The sequence below is a fragment of the Ceratotherium simum genome, chromosome 19 (genome assembly GCF_057802395.1).
Source record: "Ceratotherium simum simum isolate JZ-2026a chromosome 19, ASM5780239v1, whole genome shotgun sequence".
Classification (NCBI taxonomy): domain Eukaryota; kingdom Metazoa; phylum Chordata; class Mammalia; order Perissodactyla; family Rhinocerotidae; genus Ceratotherium; species Ceratotherium simum.
In genome coordinates this window covers 40,363,835-40,383,260 of record NC_141918.1, presented here as the reverse complement: position 1 = coordinate 40,383,260, position 19,426 = coordinate 40,363,835, and the positions used below count along the sequence as shown (strand labels likewise).

General features: G+C 37.7%; 1 protein-coding gene across 1 annotated transcript in view; it reads left to right on the top strand.

Moving 5' to 3' along the window:
• The window catches only part of MAN1A1 (mannosidase alpha class 1A member 1), a 153,596-nt gene that overhangs the window by 34,476 nt on the left and 99,694 nt on the right, over positions 1 to 19,426 (top strand). Inside the window, exons 3-5 of the mRNA XM_004422269.3 lie at positions 4,668 to 4,764; positions 7,053 to 7,168; positions 18,576 to 18,656. Coding sequence (XP_004422326.1) covers positions 4,668 to 4,764; positions 7,053 to 7,168; positions 18,576 to 18,656 — 294 coding nt within the window. The remainder of the gene's footprint in view (positions 1 to 4,667; positions 4,765 to 7,052; positions 7,169 to 18,575; positions 18,657 to 19,426) is intronic.

Sequence of the window (19,426 nt, the reverse complement as noted above, 5' to 3'; positions counted from 1 at the left end):
CAGAGAGATTAATTGCCTCACTTAGAGTCACATCAGTGATGGCAGAGCTGAGATATAAACCCACTTTGTCAGATGCCTACACTTGTGACCTTCCATCATGCATTCCTCTTCAGTAAGTGAGAGGAGAACAGATTGGTGGTTACCAGAGGGGAAAGGGGTGGGAGGAGGGCAAAAGGGGTAAAGGGGCACAGATGTATGGTGATGGATGGAAGGTAGACTTTTGGTGGTAAACACGATGCAGTCTATAGAGAAGATGAAATATATTGATATACACCTGAAATTTACACAATGTTATAAACCAATGTGACCTCAATAAAATAATTAAAAAATAATAAATTAAATATAACAAATATTTTTTAAAAAGGTGTTTTCTATAAGGACACACAGGGAAGTAAGAGTCTCGGCCGGCAAAGAGGCACACCTCCTGGAGTAGGGGAAGAGCAACGTTCAGGATTCAACAGCACTGTTTATAGTTCTTCGGCAGCTGTGTGACGTAACATAATTCCCCTGGGGCACCATGCAAATCGCAGCACCCATGTCCACCTCCCAGCCTCTTCTTTCTTTTCTCTCTTCGCCTTCTGTCTCCCTCATGGTTTCAGCTCCCTCTTGCCTCCTTTTTGTGATTTTTTTCTCTTTGTGTATTTGTACTTCTCTGCTTCTCCATCACTCGGGCCTCTAGATTCTCTGTGGATATCTCCCAGCTACACTCCCCCAGGTAGAGTAGATGATTGAGTTTGTCCGTTGGAGAGAGCTTCACTCCTAGGCACCTGGTCTCCAAGGCTCATGAGCAGCCCTCAATTGTCTGCCTTTGGGTCAGGCACCAGGCCCTGGATCGGTCAGCTGGGGCCAGGGACCCGGATCGCGTTGTACAAACTATGGACATTTATTTAAGACCCCACAGGAGGGCCCTGTAAGTGGTACTTGAACCTGTAGGCTTTTTCAAGGGGGCAACAAAAGCCCAAACTATTCCTAAGACCTGTCTGGGAAAAACGGTGAGATTTTTCAAAAAGATTTTTAATGTGTCTATTATGAATAACTTAAGATTGTATGATTAAAGCATCAGCAGATAAAAATATTTTCTAAGAGTAGTTCCTAGTAACAAAAATGTTATGAAATCTACACATTCCTGGGGAAATTCAAACATATCTTTTTTTATTTGTGGCTTTCCTTGTCTTTGATTAGGTCAGGACATAAAATTGAAAACAAACTGTTAGGTACAGCCATAAAGTTGTATGCAACATTTAATTAATTTTCTTATTGTTCTCTTTATATTTATAAATGTTTATGAATATGTAAGATGGGAGAATGTTAAGCTTCCATACATTATCTATTAGGTTACAAGCATGATGGAGTCATATACACTTCCCTTCTAGTCCTTTAGCATCTTATCACTCATATTGTAGCAGACACTCAGTGAATGACATTGCCTAATTACTCAGCCCCGATGCCAATTGAGAAGAAAGTGCTAATCGAAGAATCTTCTATAAGCATAGAGTCAAAGAGAAGTAGTGCTATTTTTGGATATTTTATGCCTTAATTCCAGCTTCTCTGGGTCAAAATAAGGGATTGCTATTATGAAATTTTGTTTCATTCTTTCTTGTTTGTTTCCATTCACCAGTGTGTGTTAGCTGTACCTTTCCCCAGTGCAAATAAATATTCAGGAAAAAAATAAATCTTTGGTTTGCTTTCAGTTTATCTTTTTTCATGAAGGTTTCAGTACTGCATTTGAAGTCCTAATCAACGTCTAGTTTAGGCCTATTTTAATCCTTTTACTTGGGACACGAGGCTGTAGAACCCTAATTAAATTGATGAAAGACTACAAAACAAAGTTAAGGAGCCTGTGAGGGGGGATTAATCCTACCTATGGACTTCTTTGTTAGTAGTTGAATTTTAGAAGTGACCTTGTCCTGTCAGCTCACAAGCACACAGAGTCTAGAGAGATTAAATGCCTTCATCCCCATGGTCCCTCAGCTGGCTAGTGGCTTAATACTGTAAAGTTAGAAGCTAGTAGCATTTTGATGTTTTCAGATATTTGTATAAGTCATAAATCTGAATTACAGAGTTGATTTTGTATAGGACTTGTGAATTAAGTCTCACTGTTATTCTACACACACACACACACACGCACACACACACATGCACACACACACGAAATATCTTGTGTTTGGCTTTAACGTGGTAAGTCATTTCCAGAGGTGACCAACCACTGGAATCGGTTCACAATATGACTGTTCCTCTTCATTTCGGAGATTCCTAGAGAAGCCCCTCTTGATGCTCCATTCAGGGCATTTTGACCACGTTCTTTTCTTTTTCTTTTCTAACTTTAACTCACAGAAATCCCATGGGATGAGGAACCCATTTTTGAGAAATGTGTCACAACTTTTGAAATGTAGAGCTAAGCAGTTAGTTTCCTGCCCTTGGGGAAAAAAAGACAAGAAAAGTTAATATATACTAAAGAGGTAACTATACTAGTGGTACATTGTATGAATGATAATCTTTGACAAAGCAACAGTCCTCTATGGGAGAGTTTTATGCTATCTTTGAATCATTAATAGTATATAGCACTGGTTTCCATTCAGACTTGGAGCTGAAACAAGGCATCCTAACATTTTTTTCTTTTCTTGTATCAGGTGTATTCCAGAAGCTTTTGAATTTATAAAGTATCTTTGGAAATGTATAGGAATGAAGAGTTTACCAAATGTAGTACATTTAATGGGAAAAACAAATCAAACTCAAATGTAATCTCAGGATATTTTTGTGGATTTCATATACCTAGTCTTTTCAGAGGCTCATTGGTTTCTAGCTCTGTGATGTGAGCTTAATTGGTTTCAATATAGGTTTAAAATTCAGTAAACATGTGATTACCTGCCATGTGCCTGCCAAGCAGTGCGCTCAGTGTAATCACACAGGCCATGCTCGTGTAATCCTTACATACACCTTGTGAGGAATCATGACCCCAATTTTTCAGCTAAAGAGAGAGAGTCTCACAAAAACTGTGATTCATCCATGATTATATGACTAATCGGTGGTATTATAGGGATTGTAAATCAGGTTATTTTACTCTCAAATCTGTTATATTTTCCAGTAAAATTAATTTATAAGGAGAAAATCTTGAAAACACTATATACATTCTATTGATTGTTGGAAGATCAACAATCTGATTCATCAAAGGAAGATTCTGTTGCTGACTCATTAAAGGAAGGTGATGCAGTGTGTTGGTTAATGCTGTGGGCCTTGGAGTCAGGCCAACACTGGGGGATGAACCTTGGCTCCTCAGCTGTGGAGAAATGTCAAGACTTTGAGTAAACTTGTTTGTGTTTTAACTTCCAAGCTTCAATTCTTCATCTACCAAACGATGGCAATACAACATATTTCAGAGAGTTGTAATGAGAGTTGAGTACCATATGAATGTAGAGCATTTAGCAGAGTTCCCAGCAGATAGTACAGATTCTTGGTGGCTGTTCTTAGTAGCAATAATGGTGATATAGGAAGATAATGTACAAATCAGTTAAAGAAAGATGCTCATTATTGTGTTCAGGGCCATATGAAGACTTTCTTATTAATAAAATTGTATTGATCTCACTGAAGATTTTTAGTGATAAACAGCCCTTATATAGTATTTATAACTCTATTTGGTGCTTTTTAAGATATTTTAAAATATGGAGCCAGATTAGAACTATTTTAATTACTGTTGCAAAGGGATTGGGAATAGTGGCATCAATAAGTTCTAGATAGGTGAGGAGTCCCCAACCCTTTTTTAAAAATGTATGTAAACATAATTTTATATACTCTTTGAGTTATTGAAAAAAATTTATACAGTTATTATACAATAGTTATGCAACTATTTTGACAGGCTCTTAGAACAATTTCTCCCCTTGAAAATCATTCACTTTCTACTAGAGGCAATGTCTAGCACAAGAAATCAGAACTTTGTCCATAAGCCAAGAGAAATTATTTTCATTATATGTAGATCAGTTAATTTTGTTAAAATTAATAAAAGAAAAAAATATATACAACTAATTTGCGCCAGAGAGGTTTGACCTTAAAAACATTCCTAGTCCAAGGAGTCTAGATTGGGAATATACAGGATCAGTCTTCAGTTATATAGGTATACACATGTATGTATACAATTAAAGATTAATTATATTAAAATAAGCTGAAGTTTTCCAAAATCTACTTATAACCATAGTGTTTCATTTTTTATTTCCTGTAGATATTTAAAAATACTTCTCTGTATAGACTTGGTCAAGATACATCCAAGTGTTTAAAGTGATAACCTTCTATATTTGTCTGTATACTACAAGGTTGACAAAGTATGGAGAACCTTGTGCAAAAATATGAATTTTAAATATAGAGTCTTAAAAATGGTTCTTCCTTTTAGAATAAGCTAAATTTCCGTTGCTGGGAACTGACTTTTGAAAATGATACATATATTAAATAGGATTAAATGGATTCAAAAAAATCTCCATTTGTAAACATAAAGGGGCTCTGTGTCTGTGTGTGTTCTAGTTTATTCATACCATCATCACCCTTTTAATTAATCATCATCCTTTTAACTAAACAGTGAGTTTTAATGTTTTAACCTTTAGGTCTTCAATGTATGATCTATTTTGTAGCAAAAACATCTCAAATTCAAATTATAATCCTGTTTTCATTTCTTTTCTCAGATGATGAAACATGCTTGGAATAATTATAAGCGTTACGCCTGGGGATTAAATGAACTGAAACCTCTATCAAAAGAAGGCCATTCGAGCAGTTTGTTTGGTGAGTAGAATGTGCTTTGGTTCCTTAGTGACAGTGACTTCTCTTCAATTGACTGAACTTGTGGGTGGTGAAGAAGTTTGTGTGACTCTCCCGACCATGTTGCTAGGAAACTTGCACACCTGATGGAGTGTCTGCAAGGACTGTGCATAGTGTGTCGTTCACACGGAGCACCAGCTGCATGTTACCTGCGTACCTTGAAAAATACTGATGCCTCTGGCACGCTTCCAGAGATTCTCATTTGATGGAGATGGGTACAGCATCATGATGTTTAGCTCCTGGGGTGATACCAGCAGAGGAGCATTTGATTGGCTGCATTAACTGCTTCCTGTCAGGTAAAAGCTGTGCCTCTATTGATGAGCTGGCCAAGGCAGTCAGCGTGGGGCTCTTCCCTGTGTCTCGGAGACTCTCGACTTTGGCTCTTGGCTCTCGGGTTCTCCTGTTAAGAGAAAGTGAGGATGGATTAGGCCAGTTGTTTGAACTTCCACTTACCCACTTTGGCATGCTTTATTGCATTTGGTCCTCACAGCATCCCTCTGTGATCGGTACTGTGGGTGTTAATAACATTCCCATTGTGGAGATGAGGAAGCTGAGTAACAGGAGGGTTGGATGGACTCCTTGGGTCACAGAGCTGCCCGGTGCCCTTCCCACTGCACTCAATTCTCACAATTTTGTCTATAAGTAACAGGATGAAGAGGATGGAGTCTTATTCTGACACTTCTGAATTCACCATAGAAAACGTGACTTTCTATACTTTAACTGAAGGTGTTAAATAGTATCCAGTCATATAACAAACAACAGTATCAGGGACACTTCCTGTGTGTGAAGTGCCATTTGGGCATCAATTCATTTAACCTTGTTATTATACAAATTTTATAGATAAGAATGACGAAGCTCAGAGAATAGTTTGCGCAATGTTAGCCACTTGCTAACTGGCTGAGCTGGGGCTTCAATCCAGGTGTGGCTAAGGCCAGAGCCATGTTCCGAATCACCACACTAGGCTTTTCCTTTTATTTAGGACCTTCCATGCGTTTGGCGCTCCTTTCAGCACTCATGTTAATAAACACAACACAAGTCTTTGCAGAGCTCATGGCCTAGTGCAGAAGACATATGTGTAAAATAGTGAATTATCAAAGCATTAGGTGGTTCAGTAGATATTCATATGGAGTTCTGAGGAACCAGTAGGATCTCAGGTAGAGAGAAGGGCATTGCAAGAACAGTTAGGGAGAGCTGGGAGAGTGGAAGAGAGGCTGGTTGGTGTATCACAGGGACGCAGTTTAGGGATGAAGAGAGCCTGAACCTGGAGTAGTGGAGTAGAAATGATTTCAGATGGTTCTATAAAGTAGTGTTTTCAGGACACGGTGACTAGTTAACATGGATGATAAGAGGTAGGAATTGAAGAGGGAAACTCAGAAGCTTCACGCAGACGCAGAAGCCTTTATTTTTTTGTTGTTTACTGTAACTTTTTAAAATCTAACTCTATTTTTGCTTTTATCTCTATGAAAGTTGCTTGTACCATTTAGAAATCAGTTATGTGTAAATTTGCCATAATCAAAGAGATTATTTGGTTCTCTGTTAATACACTGATGGTTTTTAAATTTATTATTGAACATTAAAACCCTACTAAGTCTCTTACTGTGGAATGTGGAGGTGAACAAGACGTGACTTGTCTATTCTAAGGAAGCTTACAGACTAAAAAAGACGCATACAAGTAATTATAACGGAAGATAAGAAGTGGTGAGTGCAGGAGCAATGAGAAGTCTTCACATCAAGGGAGTTCCAAGGAAATAAATCACAGAATCAAGACTGGGCTGAGTGGGAGGGGAGGTCAGGATCAGTCAGTGCTTCTGATCAGTCAGAGGGGGTGGAATTCCACTTTAGAGTAATGGTTTCTTAGAGCTATCACTAAACGATTTTAGATCTAATTATTTGCACAGGTGCACTGTGATGTAATTACATTAAAATTAATATGTGTGTTGCTCCTCTGTTTCAGGTCAGTTTTTTTTCTTGCTAGAGAATGCAATCACAAATGAAATTTCTGAGAGATTTATTCTCTACAACTCAGAAGAAACATTAAAGATTAGTGTATCAGTTTATAGCCTGTGACAATTGTTAGTTTGGTTTTGGTGCAACTTTTAAATTTTCTTTCACTGGAATTTTAGACTGTGTTCAATATTACTGTTTATTCATAAATTCAGTATTACCCTCTCCCTTTCCAAGGTATGATCAGTTTGCATATATGTATCTGTCAAAAGTATTTTATTGAATAAATATTTTTCTGATATTTTCAGGTAATATCAAGGGAGCAACAATAGTGGATGCCCTGGATACACTTTTTGTTATGGAAATGAAAGATGAATTTGAAGAGGCAAAATCGTGGGTTGAAGAAAATCTGGATTTTAATGTGGTAAGTTAAACAAAAGTTGTCAATTCAGTTCTTAAATCTCTATTAAGATGGATAAATTCTGTTGAGGGGCAGATTGTTGTGATGGACCCTTGCAGAAACAAATAATGCCATTTTAAATAGTATCATCCTATATTCTTAACTTGCCCTCCCTTACTACACAAATATGTGTCTTTGTTTTTTGGCAAATTAAGAGTAAGAAAAAAGAAATTAATATTTATGGAAACTTGCATGTGCTAAGTATTCTTGTTCAAGTCCCACGATAACCCTATGAGACAGATATTGCTGTTTTCACAGCTTTACAGATTAGCAGTCGGAGCCTCAGAGGCTTATCCAGACCACACAGCTAGTTGTGTGTTGGGCTGTGAGTCTAAGACAGGTCTTTGTGGCACCAATGTTCATGCTTTTGCACTGTGCCATGGTGCATTGTTATGACTTTGTTAAATCAACGTTTGTTAAGTGGAGCACAGAGTGCCAGATGGTGAGCTGCAGTTCAACAGAAGACAGTAGAGAAATTGAAATGGAGAAGTTTATTACTCGCGGTACCTCTGAGGAGGTACACAGCGTACCTCCAGGAGCCACACAGGAGGTCAAGGCAGAGTATAGATAAACAGAGAGACAGGGCCTGGGGCACATGCCTTTGTTAGGATGGGTGGGGTGCTTTGGGGTTCCTAGGATAAGGCCAAATCGATCAATTCAAACCAAAGAGAGCTGGGTTTTGGTAAGCACGGGGGTCTTTTCTAACATAAGGGGAAGGCCCTGGGAGGTGGGGGAGACTGTTGGTAACAAGGGCTGTTGGTGGAGTCCTATCAGGAACTTACATTTGCTGTGACTCTGCGGGCTGTTATCTAGGACACGCGCTTGTTGTCAGTTTAAGGCCCCCGAGGGCCACTTGGCCAAACAAAATGGATGCCGAGGCAGTAGTACCGTGGAGTAGCTTAGCTAAATTCTGGACATGCATCCAGCAGCAGCTGCATCCACTTTCCCATAAAAAGACTTCAAACTTTGTTGATTGTATACCCTTATCAGTATAAAATTTTGTCAATATATATTTGAAATATTTTTTAAAATTCTGTATAAGTACTGTCATTCTTAACAAATACCCCAAAACCCATTGTACACCAAGGAAAAGGTTCAGAATTAAGGGTAGTGGACACTTCTAGTACTTCTTGATAATTTTGATTTGGGAATACTACATCTTGTCAGAGCTAATCCAATGCCATCGTCATCGTTTCACTTCAGAGTGAGGTTGACAAAGAGCTTGTTTTAAGAAAAGAAAGAGTGTTGGGCCTGGTGCATTTTAGTCATTCACTTATGTTTTCATTATTGGTATTATTTTTAATCTGAGATTACTTTGCAGAATCTTTGTAAGCCTCTTGTCTATCTGGTAAGCGTTGGATAATATCTGTAAATCCCCATAACTGGGCATAAGTAATATGCTGTCTGCTGAGAACAGATGAAGAAAGTGTTTCCCTGCTGACCTCTCTGCTTTGAGGAGCTCTTGTTCTCCCACAGACCAAGTGAGGACACCTGTGTCAGTCTCAATATTAAAGATCAATACAACTGAGTCTTTTTCCTAGCTCTTTGTATTAAAAACATATGTAAACTAAAATTTTTCATATTTTGGTCCTACCCCTCTCATTAACTGCCATATATACCCCATTTCGGAGATCACTGCCTTAAAGGACGAGGAGATGAGTCTGTGTTTAATCTACCTTATAATTGAGTTTAGAGCATAAAGGAGATGGTATTCCAATATAAAGGAACCTCGGAGATCAAGGTGTTCAGCTCTCTCATTTTAAAGATGAGAAAACAGGCCCATGAGCTGGTGATTTGCTCCAGCTTCTGTAGCTGTTTGATTGGAATGACCTGTAGTAGCTCTGGTATTACCAGTAGAACTGAGTATGAAAAACTAAGGCAGTGGGAAAAAAAAGTTATATTCCTTTTTAAGAGTTCGTTCTCTCTTAATGCTTTTGTCCTGCCTTGTTATTGACAGTCAATTCAGCTACCCAACTTTAAATAATTATGGGCTTGTCCTCAGCTCTCTGTGGGATAGAGAATGGATAGTGTGTTCCCTCCCCTAACCCTAACCCTAACCCCTCTTCAAGAAAGGGGGAGGGAATGACAACCGGATTCCTCCAAAATCTAATGATATAAGACAGGAAAGTAGACTTCAGTGATACTAGACCTGAGTAGCGTCCATGTCCCCTGTTGATTCTTGGGTTGGTCTGTCTGATAATTACAACATTGCTGCCCCAATCCTCCCTACATACCGCAGCGATTCTTTGCTTTCATGACCAGTGATAGTCTGAGAAACTCTGGAATCATTTATTTAAAAGGACTAAGCATAAAATGGCCTGTCAGGGTAACAGACAAGGTGACAGAAGGCATTTGGCAGCCTCAGACCACGACCGGGTGACATGAATGTGTTCCGTGGACCGTGGGGACCTGTGAGGAAGCAGAGGGAATCTAATAGGAGATATCAGACTGTGTAGAAGAGAAGAGCACATTCCTTGGCTTCCTTTCTTGTGAGATAAAGGGATTGGGCTATCTTTGAGTGATTGCCAAGATACTGAACTTTAAAGTTTTTTTGGTTTATTTAAAATTGTATTTTTGTTTTTTGTAAGAGTTTATCCAATTAATTGGCAGGCTTTTATGTAAAATATCATTTTAGAACTGTTATTGATAATCTTGGGCTATACCTTTAAAAATACACTTTAAAAATAATACTTTTAAAAATCATAGCCATGGTCTCAAATTTCTGTTTATTATACTATTCCTAATGTGAGAAGTCTTGAAACATATTTGTTGCATTTCTCTTTTTGGGTACTGCCATATTTTCCTTTTAAAAAAAATAAAGATTTAGGGGCCAGCCCGGTGGCACAAGCGGTTAAGTGCGCATGCTCCGCTGCCATGGCCCGGGGTTTGGCGGTTCGCATCCCGGGCGTGCACCAATGCACCGCTTGTCAGGCCATGCTGTGGCGGCGTCCCATATAAAGCAGAGGAAGATGGGCATGGATGTTAGCCCAGGGCCAGTCTTCCTCAGCAAAAAAAGAGGAGGATTGGCAGATGTTAGCTCAGGGCTGATCTTCCTCACACACACACAAAAAAAATAAAAAATAAATAAAATAAAATAAAAATTTATTAGTAACCTCCAAATGTTAGTGCTTCCCATATTAGAATTAGAAGCAACTATAAAATCAGGAAAGCCATAATGATTTACTGTCCTAATCATTGCCTTAGAAAGTTCTTCATCGTACAGTTTTCTAGTTGGGTTTAATATGTCACATGTGAGACTGTCTTATATTCACTCATTCTACCCAGAGATTCAAGTGATTATGTCAACAATTACAGTTTTCTTTCTAAAAACACTGAGAAGATTTTTTCTATTTATCTGAAAGAAGGCGAAATTGGAAAAGCTTAAGCAAAGACAGAGAAAACTTTTATTTTTATAGATAACATGCTGTATCGTTCCAGCTTGGATAAATTATTGCTTGTTTTTAAATTAACACTTTTTCCTGAAAAAAATATTTTAATTGACAGTGTGAGGGTATTGCCAAAAAAGTGAACGCATCCAAATTTATTGCAAGGGAAAAATAAGAATGAAACAGAAATAGAAACCCTATTCTTGAGAGTTGGTTTATATTTTGGAGCTCCTGAGTATAAACAGATCTTAAAGTCAAGAATAAATTTGTTTATATGTTTAATATTCAATTTGCATCACTTAAAGGTGTAAAGTAAATGTTTTTTATTGGTTTATGCTGTCATTAACTAAAACTCATTTTCTTTTAATTAAGGCATAGCAGTTTGATTCAATTTGCATACTTGGTAGCACAAAGTTCAAATGGCTTTAATAACTGGCTTAAAATAAATCATAGGAATAATACGTAGGAATAAAGGCTTCCCTGGGGGAGCTTCTCATTCAGTTCAAGTATCTACAGAGGCACATAGAAGTGGGCGGAAAACTCTAAGGGTAGACTCCAGTGGATGAGTTTTCTGGTTTTAATTCAAAGTAATCCTAGGACAAAGAATCTAAAACAGATCCTTGGTTATTCATTACTCCTTCATTAATTTATTCATGTGTTAATGATTTACTAAATACCTTTTAAGGGTCAGGTGCTTACCTTCATGGAGTTTATAGCCTAGCAGGAAGAGTAATGAGACTACCCAGCTAAGGCCGGTTTTTCTTAGGAGGGAAGAAAGGAAAGAGGAAACTACTATTTAGAGTACTAAGACATACCAAGTATTATGCTTGGTAATTTTTTTCATAGATTATCTCGTTTAGTCTTTGTGACAACCATAAGGTAAATGATATTTTCCCTATTTTTGTAGATGAAGAGGTGCTTAATTAATCTGCCCGAAATCATGCAGCAAGTAAGAGCTGTGTTTGAACCAGATCTCCTTGACCCGGTGGCCCTGTTTTTATTGGAGAGGAAATGCAGAGTTGAGAAATATCTGGGCAGCCAGAGAATTTGAGTCCTCCAAGGCTAGGCATGTAACCTTAATATCGCAGTACTCATTAGAGTCCATTGTTCATAGGTATTCAGTAAATATTAATTAAATGAATGAGAAGTTAAGCTATCTTGTCCTGCTTCCTGACAGACTATGCTAGAAGACAAACTGACAGTGTGCAAAGGTAGCTGTATTGTGCCATATTTTTATATAGTTAGAAATGATCTGAAGTTCAAGTGTAACTGATCTGCTTGTTTTTACCAGACCTACATTTAGAACGGATTTGGGGTGGCTCCTGACATAGGAAGATTATTAACGTAAGGACAAATGATTAAGAGTTTCATATTTGAGCATTTCTAAATTCATTCTGAGCTTCCTCTTCTTTACTACCACTTTAAAGAAAATACTGACTACCTGAATCCTTACGTGGGAAATATTGAAAATGATCTTCAGTGATGAATTTTATAGAATATGAAGAAATTTTCTCCAGATAACAATTTCTTATATAAACCCTCAGTAAAGGCCAAAGCTATATTAAAATTATCCTTAAAAGCATTTTTCTTCATTGAGGTAAAGTGATATTTCCATATGAGAGGCCACGCTTTGAGAATGACAAAGGATGGATGATTATGTTGCTCTAGACACTAACAGCACACTGAGACTGTGATCTTTGGCAAGCACCTGGATTGTGCCTTTGAATGTAATGAACACCATATGTTTTAGATAACAGAGATACTGGTGGCAAAAGTGAATTTATTTTTTGGTTTAAAGATCCAGGCTGTTCTCTTATCCACTCGAATGCCATCCTACTTTTCATTTCGTAGGGTTCTCTATCGGAAGGATGTAAATTGACCTCAAGAAGCGACTTTGGATCTTCAAATGCCTGAATGAGTGCTTGGCTGAGGTCCAGAGCTCCATGCCATAGAGCATGAAAGAAGGAGCTTTTGTCTTAGTATTGCTCTTGTAAAAGATCTGTTTTAGAGCAGCATTACATCCTGATGGGTGCAGATAACCTAGTTAATTATCCTGTTGAGTGGAGTTATTAGTATTTTCTATCTGAATGGTAATCAGTGCTGCCAAGGGTAATGGTTTAGGTTTTGGCCATGTGAGGATGCTGAGCCGTTCTCTCCAACAGTGATTAGTGATAGATTGGACTGCTGCCTCAGGGCCCTCCTGGACCTGCATGGTCAAACCAACCTCTTAACATAGAGAAGACGGTTATTTGCCTATCTTTGTGGTCCAGAGAACTTACACTTTGTTCATCCTACGGGGTTTATCACGTTACGTAAACATGAAACTAAAAGCTGCTAGGACATATGATACACTAAGTTACACTGTTTAATATTGCAATTTACTCTGTTAAAAGGAGTTTTATACTTACTCTTAATTCTCAAAATGTTAATACAACACATACTTTGAAGTACCATTTATAATTAAAGGTGTTTGCTAAGCGTAAACATAGGCAAGGCTTATAGGCAGTTATCTGTCTGTAATCAATGGTTTTGCAAAATCTCACGTTGTTTCCAATGTTTCTCAGTAAGGTAAAGCATAGTTATCTTACATGTTAGTAGTAGAGCAGTTGTTATTAAACGTAGTTACTGTACTGGCTTGTAGGTGGGCAGTTGTGATTCATGCGTGCTTGTTTCCCACTTATGTAAATTCATTGAGTAGAAAGCTAACAGGGAGTTTGGAGGAATAGCTAGTAAAGAAGTAGTCTCTGATTCCATGGCTCAGAGAATTACCCTTTAAAAAAAAGTCTAAGAATTGAGATCAAACACTTAGAATAGAATTAAAATATTTCTGAAAATAAAACTTCTTTTCCAAGAGGTCTTTTTCAATTTAATGCAATCAATCCATCAAATCTATCATGCCATGTGGAATCATAAGACAAGAATTAGGGAGAATCCCATAAACGTGGGGCAAGTTTGATTCTAAATAATTATCATCAGGCTTGAAGGTGCAAAGAAACAATATATGTATTCTTCAGGAGAAGCATGCACCTTTATAATTTCTCAAGGAAACTGTGGCTGAATCCGTTCTAATATCCTAAATTTGTTATTCTAATGGTCAAACCCATATTTCACTTACTGAGATCTATTAAAATCTATCCTTTTATAGAAAATTTTGGTAAATAGGTTGCTTATAAAAGATACAACCTAATAAATTTCTCTGAGTTGTTTAAAATGCTGTCTTGTCTAGTGGGAGGAGGTTGGTCTTTCAGGCACTCATTTTGAAACAGGGATTTTGAAGTGCTCACTTTCCCTCTTGCCCAGTTAGTGTTAGGTTCTTGTGCCCATGAGCTCGTGATCTGTTGGTTTGAAGGAAGACTTTCCCAGTAGAGAGATGGAGCATAATGTTAAGGATTAGGAGAGAGGGACATACAAAATGGTTTATTGAATTAAACTCTTTTTTTCCGTTTTAGCAATCTTTATCACTTTATCTCATAATTTTACATATATGTATAGTAAACCAGAGAACAGAAATGTTAAAGCAAGGGATAAACTTAAGGTAGAAATTATCAGTCTGAGAGACCCAAGACAATGTGAGAGATTAGTACTTACGTCTAATTTTTCCATGATTTGTAATACTCACCTCTTGATTTTAGGTGTAAAACCATATATTTTATTAAATTTATACATGAATCTGGTTAAGTGTGTTGTTTGATTTAAAGGCTATTGGTAGAGGAAAGGTGAAATGAAAGAGCAGTTTCTCCAATCCAAATTTTTTTGTGTGTAGGCCTTTAGCTAAAAATTTCCAACTTCCACTAGCTCATCAATTGTGATATTAACTAATAGGTGTGTGCAATTTAAACAGAAGACTGGATCTTCTTCTCAAACTGGCGCTCGCATAGACTGTGTACTAGAAGCCATAGGATACGGACCCATAGGTTATGGAGCATATTCCTGGAATGCAACCTTACTTAAAAATTTAAGGAAGTTATTTGTTTTAAAACAAACAAGGTAGGGGGCCGGCCCATGGCATAGTGGTTAAGCGCGCGGGCTCCGCTGCTGGCTGCCCGGGTTTGGAACCCTGGGTGTGTCTGTGCACCACTTGTCAAACCATGCTGTGGCAGCATCCTATGTAAAGTGGAGGAAGATGGGCATAGATGTTAGCCCAGGGCCAGTCTTCTTCAGCAAAAAGAAGACAGTTGGTGTGGATGTTAGCTCAGGGCTGATCTTCCTCACACACACAAAAAAATTAAAAATTAAAATTAAAACAAGCAAGGTGAAGGAGACTGCAAAATTCATGTTAACTGTTAGGATGAATCACACAAGATTTTAGTGTTAAAGGCTGTTTGGTGCTCCTCTCCTTTACACACTGTCCTCTCCCTGCCCCAGCCCCTCTTCTGTCATTAGGATAAGTCACTGGAAAAGTGTTAGAACATTTTAAAAAACACTGCATCAATCTTAATGGGATTAATATATTCATTTAAATTTAATAAGATTATTTTAATGGAAATTGGAATCAGAAGTTTATAAAAATGGCCTAAAACCCTCAGATATTAGAAATTCACTTTTGAAAATCCAGATATCATATAATGTATATCAAGCCCAAAAGGAAGTTTGGTCAAGATACTGTATTTCAAAAGAGGATTTTTAGCCAGTGAGAAATATGACTCCCATGTGGGTCAGAGAAGATGAAGAATATTATGATTCTGGAGTTTCTGATTTTCCAGTAACCCCTTGGTTTATTTAGGCTGAACTGCTGTCTGGTGGTAATGGCAGCAGCTCTCTGTTGAGTGTTTATCGTGTGCCAGGCGTTGTACTTTCCATTCATGGACTCACAGTGCCTTGCGAGGAATGCATTGTCCCTTACAAATGAGAAAACCAAGACTCAGAGAGAAGAAGTGCCTTGCCCGGGATCTTACAGTCAGCTAGCTCCCGAACCAGCCTTCAATCCCAGGTCTTTCTGACTCTAGGGTGGTGTTTTTATAGTCTGCTGCTCCCAGGATAGCCAACCGATTTGTTACAGTAGGAGAATTTTTGTCTTCTTAGTCATTTTCATCTAAGGCTCTGCGAAGAGTGACCAAAAGTGTCTAAATTTCAGTCTTCTGACCTAAAACATAATATAGCCCAGATTGGTGAAAGAGCTCTCAAGTTAAGCTTTCTAAATAATTTAGATTTAACTTTGAAAAAAGGGAAGGAAAAAAAATTATATGTTAGGAATTCAAATGTAGTTCTGGTTTTCAAAAGGAGGAAGATATGATGACTGTTGAGTACTACTCATGGTGATGTGACATTCCTGAGCAAGATTTTTAAAGACAAGCACACAGCAATCACTGGGAACCTGCATAGATTCACTAACAAGCCAGATTTGCTTCTTGGGCAGGCTCACTAGACAGTGAGATCCATGGAATTCAAAAGACAAGGCAGCTGACCTTGAGCATGTCACTTTCAAGGTCATCTCTCAATATCTTACAGACAAAGCAAGATAGAATTTAGGTTCTAGAATACATTCCTGGATCAATAACTGGTTGAACAACTGTACCAAATAGGTGTTTGATGTCTAGCTGAAGATATATTTCTGGTGGTGTTTGACATGGCTCGGTCCTCTCCCTTGCAATAATTTTTATCGGATGTCTATGTAAAAGTCGTGATTATCCAAAATTTTTATAGGAGGAAGAGAGAATGCATATCTAATGAACCCATAGCCAGAATCAGAATATGAAATCATCTTAACAGGCTTCAATAGGCAGAAATGTAGAAGGCTATTCTCAGGTTTAAAAACTGAAAAACACAAGTATAAATTGAGAGTGATAAGATTTGAAGATTTAAATTCATTAGATTTTATTATTAGACGTTGTTACCTTTAGACATAAGAAATATAGCTGTGCGAATCAAAATAAATGAATGGATTTCTTTCCGTCTTCCTTATCAGTAATTTTGTGGAATATTAAAGCTTTTTTGCTGGTGGTGGTGCCAAGTTGATTCTTGTGACCCTGTGTACAGCAGGACAGAACCCTGCCTGGTCTATTTGTGCCATCTTCTCACCTTTCAGCACCGATATCAGACAATGCTCTGCTGCTATTCGTAGGGTTTCATGGCCAATTTTTTCAGAAGCAGATGGCCAAGTCCTTCTTCCTAGTCTTAGTCTGAAAGCTCTGCTGAAACCTGTCCACCATGGATGCCCCTGCTGGTATTTGAAATACCAGGCATAGCTTTCAGCATCACAAGAACATGCAGTCACCACAGGATGACAAACGACAGACTGGTGATGTGGTTCCCTAACCGGGAAATGAACCCAGGCCACAGTGAGAGCCCCAAATCTTAACCACTAGACCACTTGGGCTGGCTGTTAAAGCTTTTACCAATATTTACATAATACTCATTCCGAGTGATACACCTCACAGATAAATTACACCTATATGGAGTGCTTTTAATCAAATTATATTAGGTGCATGTTACAAATTATGAAATACAACTAAACAAACTCATCAGAGAGTCTTATATTATGATGCTTTCACCTAACTCTGGCCCAGTATTTCTCTCTCCTGAGTTTTCATAAATCTCACTTTTGCAGGAAATTTTTTTCTAACTTAAGCAGTTACTGAGATTTAATTGTTAGATCCTTATGCCTTTTTAGAGACAGCCTGTGGGAATTAAATGAAAATATCTCTCCTTTTTTTTCCCCTCTGGAATTGTTTTCTCCCACTAAAACGTAGACTCCATGAGTTTGAAGACCTTGTCAGTCTTCATTGCCGTGTCCCTGGAACCTAGGACTATGCCGTTCATGTAGTAGTTGCTTAGTAAATGCTTGTTAAAGGAAATAATATCACAGGTGATTTTGACTCAGCTCATCTGCCAGATACTGACTCCATATATCATCGTTTGCTCTTAGCCCCTGTGATTATCAGTGAATGGTTTGATGTTAGGCAAAAGCGAACAATTGCTGAGTAGGCCCAATGAACATGAAGAATAGCTAACTAAAGCTTGAGGTGTGCCTTACATCTATTGTAGGTTAGCTGTGCTAAATTACCTAGTAACAGAATACAGGACAGATCCATTTAGTAGTCAAATATTGTAAAATAATAAAAGTATTAGCAATAATTACTAACTGTATGCCATAATTACGTGACCATTAATAAAGAGACTTGGTGCATTATCCTGTGAGGTGATGCAGGAGTCAGGAGCCCTGGACTAGGAATCTGAGTACTCAAGTTCAAATCCTGATTCAATCACTTATTAGTTGTCTGACCTTAAAAAAGTCACAATAACCACTATAAATCTCAGTTTCTCCATTTGTAAAATGGACAGAAGAATAGTAATTATTTCACAGGGTTGGAATGATGATTGAAAGACATAGTCCATGTAAAGAGATTAGCATAGGATGGCACATTGTAAATAATAATAAAAGCAAGCTATTATTGATGTACATAAGAGCTGTTTCAGCAGGGTACACCATGCGTTATGATTATCATCTCTTTTATGCAAAGATGACATTTCTTCACAGAGAGATGTGACCATTCCAGGCCACAGGCAGAAATTTGGGAACCAGCGCTAGAACCCAAGTCCCCCAACTTCAAATCCTATTTGTATTCTAGCTGTGCTGCTTTCATGTGATGTGAGAAGAATGTCAGAATAATGTTGAACTACCAGCCAAGGCATAGAGAGTCTGAATGGCAGACAAATGAATAAAATAAAAAGAGGACACAGAATTGAAAAATAGAATGTCCTAGCTGTATCACACAGGACAAATAGAGAATACTGAGTATTGTATCTGCTGTTGAATAGAGGGAGGAAATAACTATATTTTATAAATATTTTTATAATTGTGATTTTAAGAGTCAAAATTATTTTATCTATTTACATGTATTTTGGTACTGTTAAAAGACAAGACTTTTCCCTCTGGGCAAGAATATAAGATTGACAGAATTTAAGTATTTAGCACACTTTATCACGATGATATTTTTCTCAATTGTATACTCTCATTTATATATGAACCACTTTTGTTTCCACAGAATGCTGAAGTTTCTGTATTTGAAGTAAATATACGCTTTGTTGGTGGACTACTCTCAGCCTACTATCTGTCTGGAGAAGAGGTGAGATGAAAAGTGGCATATAAATGTGAATTATAAAGTGTCTTAAAATTACATTTTTGGGGTAAAATATGCCTTTTGTGGTATCCATTAAATTTTCATATTTTGATGGGCCTCTAGCATACACTGAATTTCATACAATGTGTAGTAATTAGATGAGCATGCTGGGAAAGTGTGGCAGAACGTGTTGTCAGGAGATGTTAAGCAATGCCTTTAAAAAAGGCTGGTTCCATTACATTATGTATGGTGTGATTACAAATTGCATGTACCAGTAGACAAATCAAGGAGGTTTCGTGTAGTGACAGGCTTGTGGATGAGTGTTTTCTTTCAAAATTATTTTAATGTTAGTACAATGTTAGCTTAATAAAAACTTTTTGAAGTGAAGAAAGCTTGGCAAGTAAGATATAAAAATGACAGTATTTAAGGAATTGAGGGAGTGAGTGAGGCACTCAGCTTCACTCCGGACCCAGTGAGAAGTGCTGTAGACCAGCATCCCCGTGTACAGTGCTGTGGAACTCTTCCTGGGCGAGGATTAAGTAATTATCTGCTACTCAGGGCAAAACAGGAGTTTTTAACTGAGCTGCCTTTTATTGACAGATTAAGAAAGGATTTTTGTATCATGCTCATAAAGAGCACAGATGCTATTTTCTTGAAAGGTTTTAGACAACTTTATGAATAACCTAAGTGTCCACTAAGAGTTGTTGGAGTGGACCTCACCTTTAATGTTGACAGTGTTAAGAGCTGACGTCAAGGAAAACAGTCACGTATTTCAA